The sequence below is a fragment of the Lutjanus erythropterus genome, chromosome 6 (assembly GCF_056507025.1).
Source record: "Lutjanus erythropterus isolate fLutEry1 chromosome 6, fLutEry1.hap2, whole genome shotgun sequence".
In the NCBI taxonomy this organism is placed as follows: Eukaryota; Metazoa; Chordata; class Actinopteri; order Lutjaniformes; family Lutjanidae; genus Lutjanus; species Lutjanus erythropterus.
This window is the reverse complement of record NC_139322.1, coordinates 15,391,206-15,410,063: the sequence shown is the minus strand read 5'-3', so window position 1 is coordinate 15,410,063 and position 18,858 is coordinate 15,391,206. Positions and strand designations below refer to the sequence as shown.

At 40.0% G+C, this 18,858-nt stretch overlaps 2 protein-coding genes across 2 annotated transcripts; both read right to left on the bottom strand.

Moving 5' to 3' along the window:
• Nucleotides 1–1,944: 1,944 nt before the first annotated feature.
• Nucleotides 1,945–12,259, bottom strand: rbsn (rabenosyn, RAB effector). The gene is made up of 12 exons (XM_084720835.1): nt 12,131–12,259; nt 9,319–9,607; nt 8,705–8,839; nt 8,012–8,112; nt 7,853–7,898; nt 7,604–7,765; nt 7,230–7,504; nt 6,583–6,653; nt 6,403–6,489; nt 6,212–6,314; nt 3,296–3,400; nt 1,945–3,213 (listed from the first exon to the last, which is right to left on the bottom strand). Exons 2-12 carry the CDS (start codon nt 9,479–9,481, stop codon nt 2,107–2,109), a joined length of 2,355 nt encoding a protein of 784 aa, XP_084576961.1. The 5' UTR covers nt 9,482–9,607; nt 12,131–12,259; the 3' UTR covers nt 1,945–2,106.
• A 3,512-nt stretch (nt 12,260–15,771) lies between these two features.
• On the bottom strand, nt 15,772–18,315 carry trh (thyrotropin-releasing hormone). The gene is made up of 3 exons (XM_084720832.1): nt 18,179–18,315; nt 17,564–17,770; nt 15,772–17,119 (listed from the first exon to the last, which is right to left on the bottom strand). The coding sequence occupies exons 2-3, from the start codon at nt 17,751–17,753 to the stop codon at nt 16,494–16,496; spliced, it is 816 nt and encodes a 271-aa protein (XP_084576958.1). The 5' UTR covers nt 17,754–17,770; nt 18,179–18,315; the 3' UTR covers nt 15,772–16,493.
• Between the last annotated feature and the right edge of the window lie 543 nt (nt 18,316–18,858).

The following is an 18,858-nucleotide window of genomic DNA, read 5'->3' as shown; positions in this document are numbered from 1 at the left end:
GTCTGAGAGCACGGAACAGTTGCAATGTGTTGAGAGATTTTCTGAAGCAGGAAGACAAGCTTGGCCACGAGCTCAATAAGACAGACCAGCATCAAACAGCTCTTCAGAGAAACACAGACAAATGAAAATGCAGCCCAAGTGCTCAGTTGGATCAGCAGTGTCACTGTAAACAGTAAGATCACAACCTTTATGGGGTCGCACAGGAGGACATGGAAAACATTATGTTCACTTGGCTCACTGTGGCATTTAAGATGCTTCAAAAATTTTAAAAAAAATAGCTCTAAAATGCAACCATGCCAAGGCCAACATCATATAGACAAGATGCAGAAAAAAAAATTATCAGTTAACCAAATCTGCTAGAGTTAAACTCAAATTTAAACCATGCAGACTGACAAAGAAAATGTTAACGTTTCCATGTTGTACAGAAAAAGCAACATTCACTGAAACAGAAATAAACAGCTGTTAGAACAAATACTTTGATCACAGACCTGGTTATTAACACTATGATTTAAGATTAAAAGCTGAGTGACAGTTACATGACAGGAGCAACAAGAATGGCTTGATTTTGTGTAATGTGCCTTTAGTTTACCTTATAAAGCTATGACACAATCTGCAACAACTGGTCCAAGTCCTGTGACTGAATTAGTAAATTAGGCCTTTGATTAAACTTCAGTGTGTAATATATCTGTTGAATGATCAGTTTCCTTCAAACACCAGGCTGCCCAAATATGGTCATAAAAAATCTGTTTTTGTTTCTCATCATATCATCAGATGGTTCTTGTCTGAGTGTTTGAGGTTTGTGGCCCAGTTAGAACAGAGATGTGTAGTTTGGTTCTTTGGCACCAGTTCAATGAACAGGAGGAATTTCAATTACAAATAAAAACTTAAATAAATAAAAATGTAAAAATAAACTTAAGTTGTAGGTACAAAGAAAGAGTGTCTCTAATATGGAATTCAATTTAATTAAAGGGGTACGCCACCAATTTTTCTATGAGGCACTGGTATTGATAATTACAATTATATAATGCATATACTGCAACATGTGGGTTATTGTGGCATGAAAATCTGATACCTTTGCAACTATACTAGCATAAGATATCCAAATCTCCAACCAAACTGTCAGACATCGAGATGCACGGTGGCTAATGAAGGTGCCAGGTTTTGACGGGGAAGATGAATATGTGAAATAAAAAAGACGATAACTCTGGTTACTTGTTACTTGTTAATGCACACAACTATATTATTTCAGTGCAGTTATTTTAGTGAGAACTCTCAAATTTTATTCATCATTGTAACCACTGTCACTGAGAGGAACTATTAATACTCTTGATCACTAGAGGGCAGCAACAACAAGTATTCCTACCTGTAAGTTGCCCTCAGACTGATTTGGATTTGTGCTGCTATGGTAGTTGATAAATAATTATGATGATGAACATATTGACTATATTAAACTGTGAAATTATGTGATAAACAGTCTTAAGTCTTAACAGTTGTCCGCTGTTTTCTAGTAAGACAAAAGTAACAAGTAATGAGCCATTTAAATTTCAGTAATTGTAATTGCGTTATTAATTTGAAAAAATAATTTGTTACATGTCTTGTTACTAGTTACTTTGTAATGTGTTATTCCCAACACTTCATTGACTTTGCCAAAGAGTCAAATCATACATCCTGACTTCAACAAGACCCACACACTCAACTCAAACGACCACCTGACTGTCCCATTAAAAAATCTTTTAAAGGGGACTTTTCTATCTTCTATTGTTAATTTTTTGAAATGACACAATAGGGTTAATATCTTCAGCAACATGCCTGTGCAAATGACTTTTCACTTGCAGTGCTTAAAAATTGTGCATGCTGGGACAGGCACCAGCCCTCTGTGACCCTGTACAGGATGAGTGGTTTAGAAAGATGTCTAGAAATTAAGGGAGCCACTCAAGGCAACTGAGCTCAAGAACATGTTTAATTTTGGGACTAATCTAATGTTTTTTGTGGTGCAGCAGACCTCACCCAAACTTAAAGCAGTGGGCTCATAAGTCATGTAATGTCAGCTAGCCTCGCAGTACTTGGTAAGTAGCGGGTAATCAGGGTGGGGTTGAGATAAAGGTGTCAGTGCTTCTTCTTCTTCTGCTCCTGTAGGGTGTGCTGTAGCTCTCGGAGGTTCTCTGACAGGAGCTCCACCTCGTCGAGACGGCCGCTGAGCTTGGCGTCAAAAATGTAGGCCCTAATGTTGTCAATCTGCTGCAGCAGCAGCTCCTCCTCTATCATGTCCACGTCAGGCAAAACCTCGTCATCGTCCCCATCGAAGGGGTTGTTGGAGACTTCTGGAGAATTTCCAGAGGCCTCCAGAAAAGGGTTACCTGCATCACTATCGTCCTCCTCCTCAAAAGGGTTGCCAGGTACACTCTCAGCCTGTTTTTCCTCTTCGGCATCTTCATCTTCATCAAACGGGTTGTATTCTTTCTTCCCATTGGTTACCTCTTTGTGCTCCCGCTTGATGTCCTCGAAGAACGGGTTGGATGCATCTTCCTCAATGGGAGTAGAGTCTTCCTCATCAAAAGGGTTAAGGGAGGTGCTGTTCTGTCCTTCACCACCAGGCGGAGTTACATGCCCCCCTAAGCTCCTCAGCCTGGGAGGTGACTCCTCCTGGCTTGTGAGAGCAGGGAATGCTCTGACAGAGGATGGACTCCTGTCAGCTTTAGGAGTCAGCTCCTCTGCTTCACCGTCCTCCTCTTCTTGGAAGCCCCCTCCTGGACTGATATCCAGAGACCTCTCCCAGGTGATGACAGGCTGGCTGGACCCCACAGCAGGGCCCCAGTGCTCCATCTCCTCCCTTTCCTTGGCTTTCAGACGATGGAGCTCCCCCTGCTGCAAGCTCTCCTCCTCAGCCAGCTTCTGGGAGAGCGCGATGGCCAGGCTGGTCTGCTGCTGGTCATATTCATCCTGCAGCTGACGCAAGTTCTCCTCCAACATGGCCACCTCGTCGGTCCTCTGGGCCTCTCGTGCCTGACGAAGGAATGACTGTATGTTCTCGATCTGCTGCAGGAGGGGGTCCTCCAGCTCACTGCGTGCATTTGTGGAGTCTGCAGAGGGCAGCCAGCCACCGGCTTTGGTCATGCGTGGAGCTCTGGGGGCTTGGGGCAGCTCTCCATTCGAGCTGGGAGGTGGACGGTTTCTTTCAGACTCCTGACGCCTCTTCAGAGCCTCCTGAGCTGCCTGCTGGGCAGGAAAATATGTAAAGTATAAACATTTAGTATGTATCAAATATCAACAGGGAAGTATTAGTACACAATCTCACCGTTCTCTCTTGTTGGATTCTCTTCTCTTGTTCCTGTTTCCTCTTTTCTTTCAGCTCCTCATATTTCTCCTTAGTGGGTAAAGACATGAGTCCTAACAGCTTCTCCTAAAAAACGGAGGACACAAAGAACAAGTCAATTCAGGGAAGAAAGGGATCAAAGAAGGCAAGACATACAGCACTGTATAACAGAGTGATGATTGGAAAGAGTCAGTTTGAATGTATTTAGGTGTAAATCAATTATTTCGACTGGTAGGTGAAGGACAGTATAATAGGGGAGTCTTCCTCCACTTGTCACTATTGCTCATCTGGTTGCCTCCGAGCTCTCCGCTCAGCAACCTCATTTTTGTAGTCCTCTGCGGCCTTATCAGCTAGTTCTCTCCTGAATTTGGTGTTATGGATCTTCAGGTAAGTTTTGGTGAAGACCATTAACCCACTGTCATCAATGTCCCAAGGGCTCCCAATCCACTGGTAGGCACTAATCCCTGTTTGGCTGGCAATAGTGCGTGTTCCCAGTGGGGATCCAGTTTATTGCTGGAATGTGGTCATCTTTCTCCATCTTAGATCTCTGAGAGGTGGCCTCCATTCTACCATATTTTTCAATATTCGCATCATCAGGGAAACATCGCTGGTTATTGTGGTTGGAAGGGCCAGATTCTCCTCTGGGGTATGAATCCCCATGTTGTCGGCATTGTCTTCCTCTTCTTCTTCCTCAAGGTTGGAGCCAGGCTTATAGTCCTCTTCTGAGTCAGCGCCTGAACTTCCTGACCCCTGGGCAGCTTTCATGCTTCCAATCTGGCTGTGTTCATCATCCTCTTCCAGGGGATCTTCAGCAAAACTCATAGGTAGCTGACTCTGCTTTCCTTGCTGGTCACCCAGCAGCACTGCTTCCCTGCAGGGCTGCTTGTCTTGGGCGCTCGGGCAGACGCCCTCTCCGCTGCACGCTTCTCTCCAGCTCTCGGGCAGATGTCCTTTCTGCTGCACACCTTGTCTCTCTCGGGTCGTCTCACACTACCTGTGTTAGAGTTTTCGACGTGTTTGATCCCAAGTTACCCCTGTACATGAGGTACTCGACCAGCTCTCCGCTTAAAGGTTCCAATCCTCTAGCCTAAGGGTGTTACCCCATTAGGCTTCAACAGGGGATAGTTTAAGCTGGTGGCGAGGAGATTCGCCTAGCTTCTAACTGCCTTCATCCGGACGTTTGCCGTGCTTACAATTGCACAGCACTTGACTTAATAGCCCTAGAGTCAAATACTACTCCAGCCACGGCCATTAACGGCAGCTCTCTTCTTACAGATCTGAGCACTTGGTACAGTTTAATTTGTTTGGCTAGAATAACCTGTAAGAACCGTAAAAGACATTAAACACTCTATACCTAAATAAATTTTAATTTATTGCAAAAGTTAAGCAAGGGCAAGCATACAGCTCATATTGATTCAAAACCGATTGGTTAAATCAAATCATAACAAATACTCTCATCACAAATAGTAGTAAGTTAAATGCCAGATTCCTTACGAGGAGGTGAGAAACTTAACTTAACACTGAGTGAATTTGGCTATTACAGTGATGTACTTGATGAAATAAATACATTTCATACACATTTTAACTTCAGTTTGTTGAATTCTTTATCAATTTAAACATGTGGACATTATGGTAATTGTTAGATCCCAAGGAAAGTGCGGTACGGCTAATACAGTCTGAGCCGAACTGTTGGTTCCTGGTGAAACTCATGACTTTGTCCAAAGTCCAAAAAGTCTCTAACAAGTCCACAGTCCTTGATGGCAGGATGAACTAAAGAAATGTTTTCTATCCAATTGTAATCCTACAGCTGGGTGGAAAAGGTTAATTCTCATTTGCACAATTCTCTCATTTCAGCTGAAGGTAGCTGAATTCCTTTTCTGCGATGTTTGGATGTTCATCTACTCCGTCTCTTGAGTTGTTTTTAGTTCCAAGCTGCGATGCTCTGATGTGGTCGAGCTAACTGCATGCTCCAAACACAAGAGTCAGTCGAGGACTAACACAGTTCTCTTCTCTGTTCAGTCCTTTATATCATATTCCTCTGCGATATCTATGTGTCACAGTCATATATTGTGCAAAATCCCATCTCCTCCGATGGAACCAGATGTATCCTGTTTGTGCCATCTAACATCCCTTTTTTGCTTCTATCTCTTCAGGCAAATTACGGTGATTCATCAGGTCAAGGTCATCGCCCTGCCGCTCAGTTTCTTACTCAACATTAAGCATGATTTACTTCTGACCGTATTTTTCTTATTTTTAACGTGTTTTCATACATTTATAATCATTACAATCAAACAGTCGGTCACAATTTTTCACTTTTACCTGGTTTCGGCTTGATCAGCACTCTTTCCTCTCCCTCCTCCTATACTTCTATGTCTTTGCACCGAGCCAGTTGCCTGTTTACATTTTCAGGTGACAGAGGTTCGCTTCATCGCAACTGCAAGCTGATTAATTTCCGGCTGCTGATTCAAACTATAGGTTAGGCCAATATAACAGAACGTGCGTTAATTGCGGGTCAATAAATAGTGGCGTTAAAAGGAATTTGTGTTAATGTGTTATTAAGACATTAATTTTGACACTTATTACATCAATCACAGCATTATCTCATTCAGATAAAGAGTTCCTCAATGTTCCATTCTTATCCTTTATACTGATGCTAAAAAATGGATAGAGTCTCCTGTTTTCCACTGCAGGGCCTGATAGAGTCCCATATTCATTTTATGCTGGTTTCAGCGGATTAGGGATCTCAAGTCTTTTGACACAATTCATGACATACTGTTCTAGGTAAGGTGAAAATAATTTGTTGCCCAGCTCCCTGTTTAATTTATTTATTAATTTATTCTGTCCAAATGGGGCTGTATGTCTTTTTTCATGCTGACAATTATCTGAACTTAGTCTCACCTGGACGAATAGTGTGGCTGTATAACGGATCATTCTCTGCAACTGGAGGGCCTTTGGATGTGGCGGTGGATCATCTTTTGCTCCTAGTGTTAAAATCTTCTTACTGAAAAGAAAACACATAACTTGTAAAAAAGACAAACGTGATAGAACAGTCTTCAATTTGGAAACCGTCAATTAGGACTGAAATCTACCTCAGTGCGTCGATGAGTTCATAGTATTTCTGTACTTCCAGTCTCAGTCCACCAGCAGTGTCTAGATTGTATGTGGTCTCTCCGGCACTGTGAAAGCAAACAGCAACAATCTCTCAAATCGCAGATCCAAGGATTATTTCTCATGTCAGAAGTGCATTACTACTTTTTAATGGGGCTTACTTGAGAGACTCGGCCATTTTGATGTATTCTGGAGCCCTTTCATCCACCTTCTCCATGCACATCCTCAGCCTCTGACAGGAAGACAAGTTTGGAGCAAGTGAACAACAGGAAACCCCCAAATTAAAACACTGAATGACGGGAAGGATACAACAGTATAAACTCAAGACGGGGTTCATGCAGCTTTCAACCACTTTTGAAGAACTTTAAAGGTACCTAAACCAAAAATTTCTTGACTCTCCAAGTCTTTATCACCACATCTAAATTGTTATTGTAAGTGCAATGACAAATTCCTTTATATCCTCAGCAATTGATGAATATTGTAACTTTTGTTATTTTACCAGCTGTTCATATTAACTTTGATTATGTATTTTGATCAGGATTATTTAATGCTTGATAATTTTCAGAGTAAGGGATCAACAAAGGATTTTTGAGGATTAAATATTTTTCAAGAAATTACATTCACTACATTCCAATTCAAGCACATCACTAATCTTGAAAACATAATGGGTAAAAGTAATCATTTTCTTAAGACTTTGCACAAACGCTGGTAAGACAGCATGAAAACCAAATACAAAATTGACTGCACCACTACTAGAAACAGAAGAAGAGACAGATTCTGAAATCTGTCCTGATCTTTTTCAATTTACCTCGTAAAGTTTCACGATATCAGGCACACGGTCCTTCTCTTCCAGTTTCTGCTGTCTCTTCAGCAGTGTGTCCATACAGTGGTGACAGCAGCGAATCTTCTCGTCATCCTTTTCTTCCAGCATGGAAGTAACGCTGCTTAGGCTGCTGATGCTGCCTCTTCTGGAGCCCATCCCACCGCCGCCGCCGCCACCACCACCACCTGCTGGGGGAGACTGGGACTGAACGGGGCTTCCAGGTACGCACAGGGCCTCTCGTGTCCCACTGATCAGCTTTTCTGTGAATAAACAAAATACATTTCACAGCATGGAGGTGACAAAACTCAACTGATATCTGATGATTTATTTTCATTTGAAAGTGTTTTGTGCGTACGTACGAGCTAAAGGTAAGGGGACAAACTCCATGCACCTCCTACACATGATGGACCCACAGAGGCGACAGTGGTGACGCCTGTTACGGATGTTGAACTTGTTTCCACAGTCGGGACAGAATGGGACATCCGAGTCATTCACCCATGAAACCACAGACTTCTCAATGGCTGAAAAGGAGGATGAACACTCATTAATTTATAACCTAAATAAATCATATTTACAAACACAGACAGGAGTCAGACATGGGGACAAACCTCTGATTTTGGCAGCGTCTGAGTTGGTCCTGTCAAATGATGTCAGCTGAAAAGACAGTTAACACAACAGCACAGATAAGCTCAGGTTAAGTGTAATTTCAGCAACAGCAGGAAGAAATTGATGTGAATTATTCTTGTGTCGTATTATTGTAAGCAAACCTTTTCCAGTCTGATGATGAGCTTGTTGACTTCAATGACATAGTGGTCTATCCTGGCTGCCCGGTGTTTTTTAAAGAAGTCCAGGTGGCTTTTGGTCGCTCCTACAAAAACAACAAAAGAACGTGAGTGAGAGTTTTGCTGCTTAAAAGCCTTCTTAATCGATCTTATCAATAATTATCTAGTTTTATCCAAATTATATGAAAAAGCTAACAAAAATACTATCAAGTGGTTAAAACCAGAGATGCCTACAGTTGATAGATGCACTAATATCATTTATGGCATTTATGCACAGAATCACTTTTTCTTTCAGACTGCAACAAGAGAAACAACAGGACAAATGGAAGAGTTGGATTATGTACATTACACCTGTATGACCATCATTTGTTTAATGAAGGCACACCTAAACATCCTGGTTCTATTTAAGTGTTGTATTTGTATTTTATTTTCCATTTTTATGTCTGGTCCATGTCCATTTACTTTGCAGGCCCTTACTTGCTTCAAATTATTTCTTTTAATTCAGTATTACTGCCATCAGTTACAACTGAGTTCCACAGAAGGCTTTGAGATAGAGATTGTAGCATCTATGTAAATCCTGTGAGATTTATAACCTATAAAAAGAGAATTAAAAAAAAAAGAACATACAAAACAAAAAAGGTGAAGAGTGGAATTTACAGTCCAGTTTTCTAGTCTTACCCAGATCCTGAGGCTCCCACATGTAAGGGTCCACTCCACCATAGTAGAAGGACTCATAACTGCCAGTATCCGGTCTGTCTTCTCCATCCCTTTTCAACAGCTTGTCTTTGGCTTTCTTGGCCTTCTGAACCAAATCTGTGCACAAAGAAAATTAGGATACAATGCAGATGCACATGCAGAGAGGATATTCCATACACAAGAACTGACATAGTGATGTATGTGTCACTTGTGCATTCTTAGTCCACCGGAACATCCACTAATCTTCAGTTTCATTATCAATCTGAACAACTACATACAAATCAGACAGCTAACCTCCTTGCATGCTTCTGTTTCCAACCAAGATTCTTGCTCACTGCATCTCATCATTTTCCTACATCATCCACTGTCCCTCCCTGTAAAGCTGCAGCAGAAAAGTTGCCAATTCATCCTGGCAACAATATCCACTGGTCCAACACTGCAGTGCCCTGATGTCACATTCAAATTTTGCTCATTAAACAGCTTTTTAAGTTTGCCATACTCTCTTTTTGCTGAACTACTCTGTTTCATACTAGAACATGATGAGACCCAAATGGCGTTGTGACTGTAAGTCTGAAAGTAGAATTAATAGCACTCACTTTTGAGCTGTCCCCTAACGTGGCGGTCTTCTCCAGAATGCTCCTCCTCATAGTGGTCTTGGAGTTGGTAGAATGACTGAAGGTCCTTCAGGCACAGCGGGCAAAGGAAGCCCTCCTTCACTTCACCTGTGCCCTCAAAGGGGGGTGGGTAACTGGAGGCCATGACAGCGGTCGGTTGTGCTGTTGAAGAAGAAATGCGAGGTGCGAGATTCTTGCTTTGGTCCACATGTCATGGGGTGTGTGACCCACCCCATATTAGCTCCATCACGCCAGAGAGGATCCTGGGATACTGAAGAGCAGGACAAAGCAGAGTGAGGCTGCATATATTTAACAAAATCAATATATGAAATTCTAGATCAGTGGCTTAATAACTAACTTTACTTTCCCTAACTCACATTGAGAATTTCAAACAGTTTGTCCTTTATGAAATCCTAACAGTGCATTATTCACTGCAATGACACGCTGTGATTTTTAGGTGATTACAAATTTTCTAATTCACTTTAGCTCAATTCTTGAATGACAGTTATTGTTTTCACAACAATGCGTTCAATTCCCAGAACAATTAGTTTGTTGTTCACAGCAGATTTGAATTTCTCATTCATTCAAGAAGACTGCACACTTTGTCACATGTTTGCAAAAGAGTACAACTGTCTACAGTTAATACAAAATTAGCCATTCAATTATCAAAGCCTGCCAGACATGGCATACATGTATATTCTATAAATATCTATGACTTGATATGTTTGTGATGTCCGCTAATTTGGAAAATGATGCACCAGGTGACTGTAATGAACTGGGAATCACATGGATGTCATTGTGTGGCAAATTTTCTGTTCACTGTATGTGACTTTACATTAAAGATGAAAGGTGAATCTTCTGTTTACAGTACATGTATGACATTTCTACACCAACTGACTGTAGACATACAAATGTGCATATCCTTTCTTTGTGTACTACAGTATTGTGTAGTATTGACTTTTCCTGGCAAAGTTTTACCTACTGTTAAAATCTGAATCTAAACTGACACTCTTGTATAGTAGCTACAGTTACCAGACAGTTTCAACAAAAAAAAGTGGAACAAAACAGCTTTATACATAAGAAACATTTCCACAGCTGACTGTCACAGTGAAAAAACAAACATTTTGAGCAGCCCAGACCACATGATGTCAAAACAACTTTTCATTTTGGTGGAATTGGCCAATTCACTGCCACAATAACATGATTTTGAAGCATGAATGAATTGTTTTGGGTTAGTAATACAGCTGTCATGATTAATCTATTGATTATGAAATTTAGCATCAACTGTTTTTTTTAGAATCAGTTTATTAGTTTTAGTAATTTTTTTAAAGAAAAAAAGTCAAAATTCTCTAATTCCAGTTTCTTAAATGTTAATAATCTTTGGTTTCTTCACTCCTCTATGACAGTAAACTGAACATATTTGGGCAATGAGTAAAACAAGACATTTGATGATGTTATATTAGGCTTTGGGAAGCACTGACTTTCATTTACTACCATTTTCTAACATTTTTAAACCAGTAACATTTAATTGAGAAAATACTCGACTGTCTATGAAAAGAGTCCTTAGTTGCAGCCCTAGTGAGTAGCAAGATTTTGCAGACATCCGATAGAGTTGAGATATCCCATGAAACAGTGGTGACAATTGCACTTACAGTTTAGAGCAGCAAGTCCGAAACTTAAGAGTGCCACACCCCAGTTTGAAATTTGAAAATCTTTTTGACCCACCCAAACCTTTAATCACAACTCAACCTTCAATCATCAGTACATGACACTAATCGTATTGATGCCAGATACAAGATACAGTTTGTTGTTAATGTGACAGTTCACCAAATACGGTCTAACACCTATTAAACTAGGCCAAGTAAATAAAGAATAACATGTCATTTAAATCACATGGCTTTGCTTTATTAGTGTAAATTCACACTAAAAAATTAAAAACTTAAAAATGTTTTATTTATTATGTTTTATTTATTTCATTTTTTGATCTTAAGGCTGAGCTGCAGGTCCTCCACGGCCCACACTTTGCAGAATGTTACAGGCTGTTTAAAAAACTGAATGAAAGCCACTGAGAAAAAACATGGGAGATAAGAGTGTCAGGGCAATAAACAGTGCTGCAGCTTTCTCTGACAGTCACATACATTAGAGAGGCCTGTGAAGGTGAAGCAGGTGTTATTACACCTGAACAGATGTAGCTAATTATCAAGCAGCAAAGGTTCAGATTTACATGCACTCAAAGCCAGCTGCATGTCCTTTCTAAGAAATTCTGACTAACATGAGTTGCATAAATATTACTCATAGATGTTTTTACAGTCAATACAGTGCTTTAACGTTAAATATGTTTTCTTGAGCTCGTGCACCCTAGAATGGAGCAAAATTAGGTTTTAATGCTACATTTTTTTTTAACCAGATAACGTTAGCCAAGAGTTTATGTACCAAACCCATTCAGTCAGCTTGTATTCAACCCACGCACTCAGTGAAAAACAAACCTAAATAAACGATAAGTATTTACTTTTCTAACTACGATCGTTTGCACTCTTTTATTTGATGTGTAATATTGGCATATCAATTAACAAACGGCTAAAGTTGAATTGTATTTCATTTGGCTAACACTGGCCGCCGTTATACTGAGCAGCAGATAATGTAACGTTAGCTACAGAATGCTAGCAGCGGGTCTCGCCTTCTTTAGCCATCGTTTCTCTAATGTCTTTGTCCAAAACACGAGAATAAATCACTTCAAACTTCACAAAACCTAACACAAGCGGACTTCTTAACACGGTGGATGGTGTATACTTACAAATTAATCCAATAATAACTGTGTAGTTGACAGCTGACAGCTCGACAACACCAGCTGCAGAAGCAGCAGCAGCCCTGCCTGGTCATGTGATTAGCATCCAGTCTGTACGGGAAGAGATCAGGGACAAACGACACGAAACACACGCGACTGGCGTGACATTAGGCGACTACTATTAGGTGAAGTTGTTTCACCTAATGTGGTGTTCTTAGAGCTGCAACTAACGATTAGTTTCATCACTGATTAATCATTCAATTATTTTCTCAATTAATCGATTACTTGTTGTCAGAAGATGGTGAAAAATGGTGATCAGTGTTTCTTAAAGTCCAAGATGATTTTCTCAAATGTCTTGTTTTGTCCACAACTCAAAGAGATTCAGTTTACTGTCAGTGAGGAGTAGAAAATTACTCGAAACGATTAAGCGATTATCAAAGTAGATGCATTTATAGTTGATTAATAATCAACTAATTGCTGCAGCTCTGAGTGTTGGTATGAATGAATGTTTGTTGTTAGGTTTATCCAGCTGTTCCTTCTTTGTTATGTGCAATTGATTGATTGATTGATTCAAATATAAACGTAATTAGTCCAGTATCTCTGAAAACAAACAGCCATTTTTCTGCCCTCCACACTGTTTCCACTGGCCTCCACTCAACTTTTCCCCTCTGCTCCTATGCAGTAAGTATGTGATCATCACTAGTCTTTCTTCTGTGTATTTTCTGTATGTAACTGCAAGTATGCTCACACATCTCTTCTTCATGATACCGATCACAGAGGCCTGTTGGATGTTTTCCCATCATGAAAAGTGTAGTCCTGCTATTAAGGTTGCTGTGTTTAATTCTCAGTCTGGTTATTATTACATTATATTTAATTTTGAGTTGACTGTAGATGTAATCCTTTTTGAAATTCTTAGAAATGTCTTTCTCATTTATGATATTTTTCCCTTGGATAACCAAGGGATTTTAGGGGGGATGAGGGGAGACACTGTCCTGCTTGTTAGCAAAATGTCCACAATGTATCACCCTTGATAACCTGCAACCCCCCATTTCCATTCTCTGGCAGCAGAATGAGTGCAGGGGCAGAGAGGTTGTTTAGATGAAATTCATCTCATTGAACCTTTATTTGACTTAAGTTTGTGCAGTATAGAATCAATAGATTTGTAATTGTGACTTTCCCCTCTGTCAGTTTTGTCTTGTATCTATAGTATTCTCCAAACTATATGTACCAGTGAGGAGCTGTATTTAAAAAATACAGAATCAAGAGTTGCCCCTGAGTTGGTTTGTTTGCAACAGGTGAACAAAATGAACCAGGTCCATCCTTTATTTGCTTTTGGTTTGATCCTTGAAACAAACATGAGCAGTTCAGGTTGCACAAACACTTGGCATGACTAATGTGTGTGTGCTGGATTTATGTATGCATGTAATGCAAAGTTGGCGTGTGGAGCAGGAAGCTGCCAAAGGGGCTTCAAGTTCACTGTGTGTCAGCTGGTTTGGGACAATTTAATTAATTGCAGATTTGCACCACAATATGACCTGACATGATAAGAGCCTTAAGGCGTACCCTGTGTTATCACTCAGCCCTGAGGCTCAGGGTGAGTGGAGTGGCCTTTTGTCAAAATGTAGTTTAAACACCTTCATTTATTTCAGTTTCACTTAACCATTTCAGAAATGTTTTAGTTTTAGCCTCCAGCTCAGTTTCTGTGGGCTCTTTAGCAAAACACAATTAAGATGTCATGTGTAGTGTGCCATGTGCACTTTACTTGATGGCAACAGGGTGCATATACAACGCCCAGAGAGAAGGAGGAGTAAGGGGCCAACAGGGGCCAAAAGCTCCTTTGTGGGGGGCTCCCTTGCAAGTCAGTCAAATATCAGTCAAATTAGAGTATAATTGGTAGGGTTATTTCAATCTAGGAGTTAGGGGCCATATTACAGAAACCTCCTATTTTAAGTCTTAAGTTAAGACTGGAAGAGTCTAAAATAGGACTTTTCCCAAATTTGGTATTACAGAACCAAAACATAACTAGAATCCTATTTTATCTCAGGTTAGGAACTATCAAATACTCAATCCAGCATCACTTATCAACTTTTATGCTTGTTACCTAGCAACCACCACAACTTTTCTCATCTCGTCAAGCCAAACAACTTCATAACTGTTGTTTTTTCTCATTTTAACACACTGAAGCATGCAAAAATGCAACACCAACGATGGGCATGTTATTTCAAGACAGATGAGTTTGAGGTTTTGGATAATATCTGTGGAGAAATCCAAAGATGTTCTTTTTGGGAATGTCACTAACCTGGGAGATAAAAGAGAGTGGGCTAAGATATTAGACGCAGTCTCTGCTGTATCCAGCATCCATTGTGTAAAAGCAACAAAAGAACAGCTATATGGATTAAACAAAAGTGGACTGGATATGGATTAATAGCTAACACTATCATTAGCTGCTGTTAGCTAACGCTACTCTTACCTGCTGTTAGGGAACATTACCATTAGCTACTGTTACTATTAGCTGGTCAGTAAGTTAGCAACAGGTGGAAAGTGACAGTTAACACAGCTTAACTGTTATCCTAAAGTTATGAGACTTTAATATTTTAGGAAGTTAGGATGCTTGTGTTCAACACTTTTCCTATCTTAAGTTTGGATAGGAACATTGACTTAAGACCTGTTCATATGTGATGTTTTTTTTTTTTTTCAGGTCTTAACTCTTGACATAATGGTCCTAATTTACCCTAATTACCATGGTTACCAATCAGTTAAGTTTCTGCAATCTAGCTTTAAATATTAGGTGTCACAAGATGACCGAATGCATAAGAATGAAAAAATATTTCTGTTAGTCTATTATGTAAAATTTTAAATTCCTGTCAGTTTTGCTTTTGTTTTGTAAAACCCTGGGTAGTTTTTGTGCCTCTTCTAAAAGGAAATATGATGTTAACGTTAAGCTGCTCAAAACTCTCTACACTAAGGTGGAGAGTGTGTTGATCGTTCATAAGTACAATTTGAGGGCGAAAATGTTGGAAACCGCTGAACTACACTATCCACAGAGAAACAGAGGTGTGTGTGTGTGTGTGTGTGTGTGTGTGTGTGTGTGTGTGTGTGTGTGTGTGTGTGTGTGTGTGTGTGTTGGGCTGTGTGCATACCATTGTAATGCTTTTCACTTAAACTTGTGAGGCCTAAGACATTATGCACAGATCTAAACATAAAAGAATCTCCAAAGCCACAAAGGATTTATCTAAATTATATTTACCTTCTGTCCCTGAGGGATTTCAGAGTCTAAAATAGTTTGTGCCTGAAATATAATTCATCTGAAATTGTTCACTGTGTATGTTTGATGATGTGCATTTTCTCCTGCCTAATGGTTTGTCAGTCCACGGAGTTAAAAGTTGTGTGTGTGTGTGTGTGTGTGTGTGTGTGTGTGTGTGTGTGTGTGTGTGTGTGTGTTTCAGTCTCTATCTCTGATGAATAATTTGCATATTGATCAGCCAGTGGACAGCTGCTCCCAAGGCTCTGATGGAATGAGCCCAATTAAATTGAGAAGAGGATACCTGACACACTCTGTCTGCTACTGAACTGGATTAATCATTCTCAGGCTGAGGCAGAGTGACTGCTTTATTGGACTACACACCAATTAGACCTGGAGTTGGGTTGAATAAACATTTTAATTAGACTTTAATAGTCACTGAAACAAACCATACACTTTTACCAATGCGTTTTATTGTCCAACAAAAACATTGGTGGTTGACTTTAAGGCAAAGGCAGTTTTTAATTTACAACATCAGGTTAAATAAACTTAATCCGTGCAGTAATGAGTAGAAAAATAATCAGTGACACATTTTATTTGCCGTGGTATTAATTATATTTTACATAAGTAGAAAAGAATAAAACACAAATCAATCAATGAAGGGATTTTCTATACATGAGCCACTTTGATTTATCATTTCAAGCATGTTCTGTACTGACAAGCGTATGCTGCCTCACAGAGGCAACAGCACAAAAGCCAGTAGACTAATGCTTTCATTCTTGGACTTGATTTTAGCATGAGTAGCCAAATTAAACGAATAAATACTAAATAATGATAATTATAATAATAACTTGTTAATTAAGTTCAACACAGGGCACTCAGTCTCGTGAAAGCCGTATTTACAGTGATTCTAGCGAGTTTGTAGGACATTTATGGACAAGCTCCCCAAAGAAACAAACGGCGGATAAATGTTTTTGCGATGATGACACAGTGACTGTCTGCAAAAGAAAAACTGTGGCACAAAAGGTTAAATGATCTGAATTCTTTTTTCATTTTTAATAATTCATTATGGTACACATTTATTTGTTTACAATACAGCAGGAAACGCACACCACACTTCTGTTTAATAACCTACTCTCCTTCCACTAAATTCTCCTCTGGCGCAAACCTTTTGCCGGGGTGTTGTCTCTTCTCCTCGGCGTGACTCTTGTTAATGTTGTCTAAAAAGTCGAGCAGCAGACTGGTCTTGCTGCAGCTAGTAGGGTCCAAAACATCACACGGACTGTTTGTGCCTAAATCCGGACTGGAGTTATCCCAAAACCGTTTTCCTGGGTGCTGACGCTTTTCCAACTCTGCGAGATCTTCGTCTCCCTCCTCGTCCGCGTCATCCCAGTCCCCATCTGTGTCCTCGTCCTCCAGATGGCGCTTACCTGGATGCTGGCGCTTGCTGTGCAGCACCAGGTAGCGCTTGCCAGGGTGCTGACGCTTTGAAAGTTCGCTCAGGAGCATCACGGGGTTTTCAGAAAAGTGTCCCATTGTGGTGCGCTTCCCTGGGTGCTGCCTTTTCTGGAGATCCATGAACGAGTGCATTTCATCGTCGCGTTTGCCCGGGTGTTGTCTCTTTTGAACATCCAAGTACTGTTCGTCCTCGTCTTCTTCTCTCCTGCCTGGATGCTGGCGCTTCTCCAGATCTTCGACGTATCTTTTACCGGGATGCTGTCGCTTTGTCACCCATTCTGTTTGATAGGAAGATCCCTCTGAAAGGAAAACATTATTTCGATTACAGTACTTTAAAATATCTCTTTACTTCAAAAATGTGTTTCCCCAGCTGATCTGTGCCATGCGTAAAAAGTGCACAAAATAGTTTTGGTTCATTTTCTATGCGTCATAGTAATTTGGAAGCAGATTTTTGTCTTTCTCAAGTTTTAATACACAAGCATTAATTCAAGACAATTTACAGTTATCTAACTGGAAAATATTTAAAAGAAAGCGTAAAAGTCCCAGACTGCCTAAAACATGTTGCCACATCAGTTAAAGACGGTCAGGTTAAAACATGAGACAAATAGCCCAGATATCAATATAATGGTAGCACGAAATTAAATTTAATGACAAAGATTAAACATTTTTAAGTACTTTATGGCATCAAATCAGTCGTTCCTTGGTTGCCTGCAAAAATGGTCCATTACGCATATTTTACGCACCGTTTCTGCCGTCTTCCTCTTGCATCTTTTTGAGAATAGACCGTAACAGGAGACTTTCTGCTCTCTGTAGGATGATGTCGTCGATGGTCCTTCGGTCCGTCTCGTCCTCAGTGGGGATGCCCTGTCCTCCACATATAGCCAAGTTGCAGAGCGCGAGAGAAGCCAAGACGAGTAGGCATGTCGACTTCATGGTAATTTAGTTGTTGTCTGTTGGAGAAATAGATTATGGTCGATGGTAGAAAATATATTTCAGAGATGAAATTATTGTGGGGACAAGATAAACTATAAACATATGGCTGCACTGCAGTAAGCACAGTTCCGAAGTTGTTTGATTCAATATAGAGACCCAAAATCTTTTTTTTCTGTTAAGAAATGTGAAACAATCGGATGAGATAATTTGTCCAGTGCAAATTGTTTCAACTTGTTCAGAGGAATTTTCGTAAAACTATTTTTTCCCTTTTATTTACAATTACATCGCCATTTCATTTTAAACTTGTTTTACACAATGAAAGCATGCAAACTGAACGAAATATATTTGTAGAACACATAATCCACCAAGATATGACGAAACAGAACCACTACCAGAAAAGATAGACATAAGTGCTTCAGACTCACCTGGGAAATATCCAAATTCTCCTCTCTCTCCCAGCCTCTGTTGCGCGCACCGCCGGCAGTTGTGATAGTCGCTCTCAGCCTCTCGCAGCGGTCGGTGACCTGTAAAGGCCAAGTCTGGAGGTATGAGCGGATAACTTTCCGTCTCAGCATTTATACTTACTGGTCACTGTCGTCACACTAACGCTGGAGTCATTTTTCAGGATCTGGCGTCCCCATTGATGTCACCAAGTCGTGCGCAACTGGATGTGGTGAATGATCTCCCTACAGGGGCCGCTGCCCAATCTGTCATTTGAAAAACAAATAAACGCCTGATTAAAAGATCGACAGCAGGGTCTACTTCACGACGACTGGATAAGATCAATTCACTCGTAAAAATGTGAATTTTAGACTGAATTTTAGACAATGCACAAATAATTCACCCATACTACATTCTCTAATCGATTTTCTCCATAAGCTGAATATATATATATATGTATATATATATATATATATGTATATATATATATATATATATATATATATATATATATATATATATATATATATATATATATATATATATATATATATATGTGTGTGTGTGTGTGTGTGTGTGTGTGTGTGTGTGTGTGTGTGTGTGTGTATATATATATATATAGAGAGAGAGAAAGAGTTTAAGTCTCCTTACAACCGGATTGTAT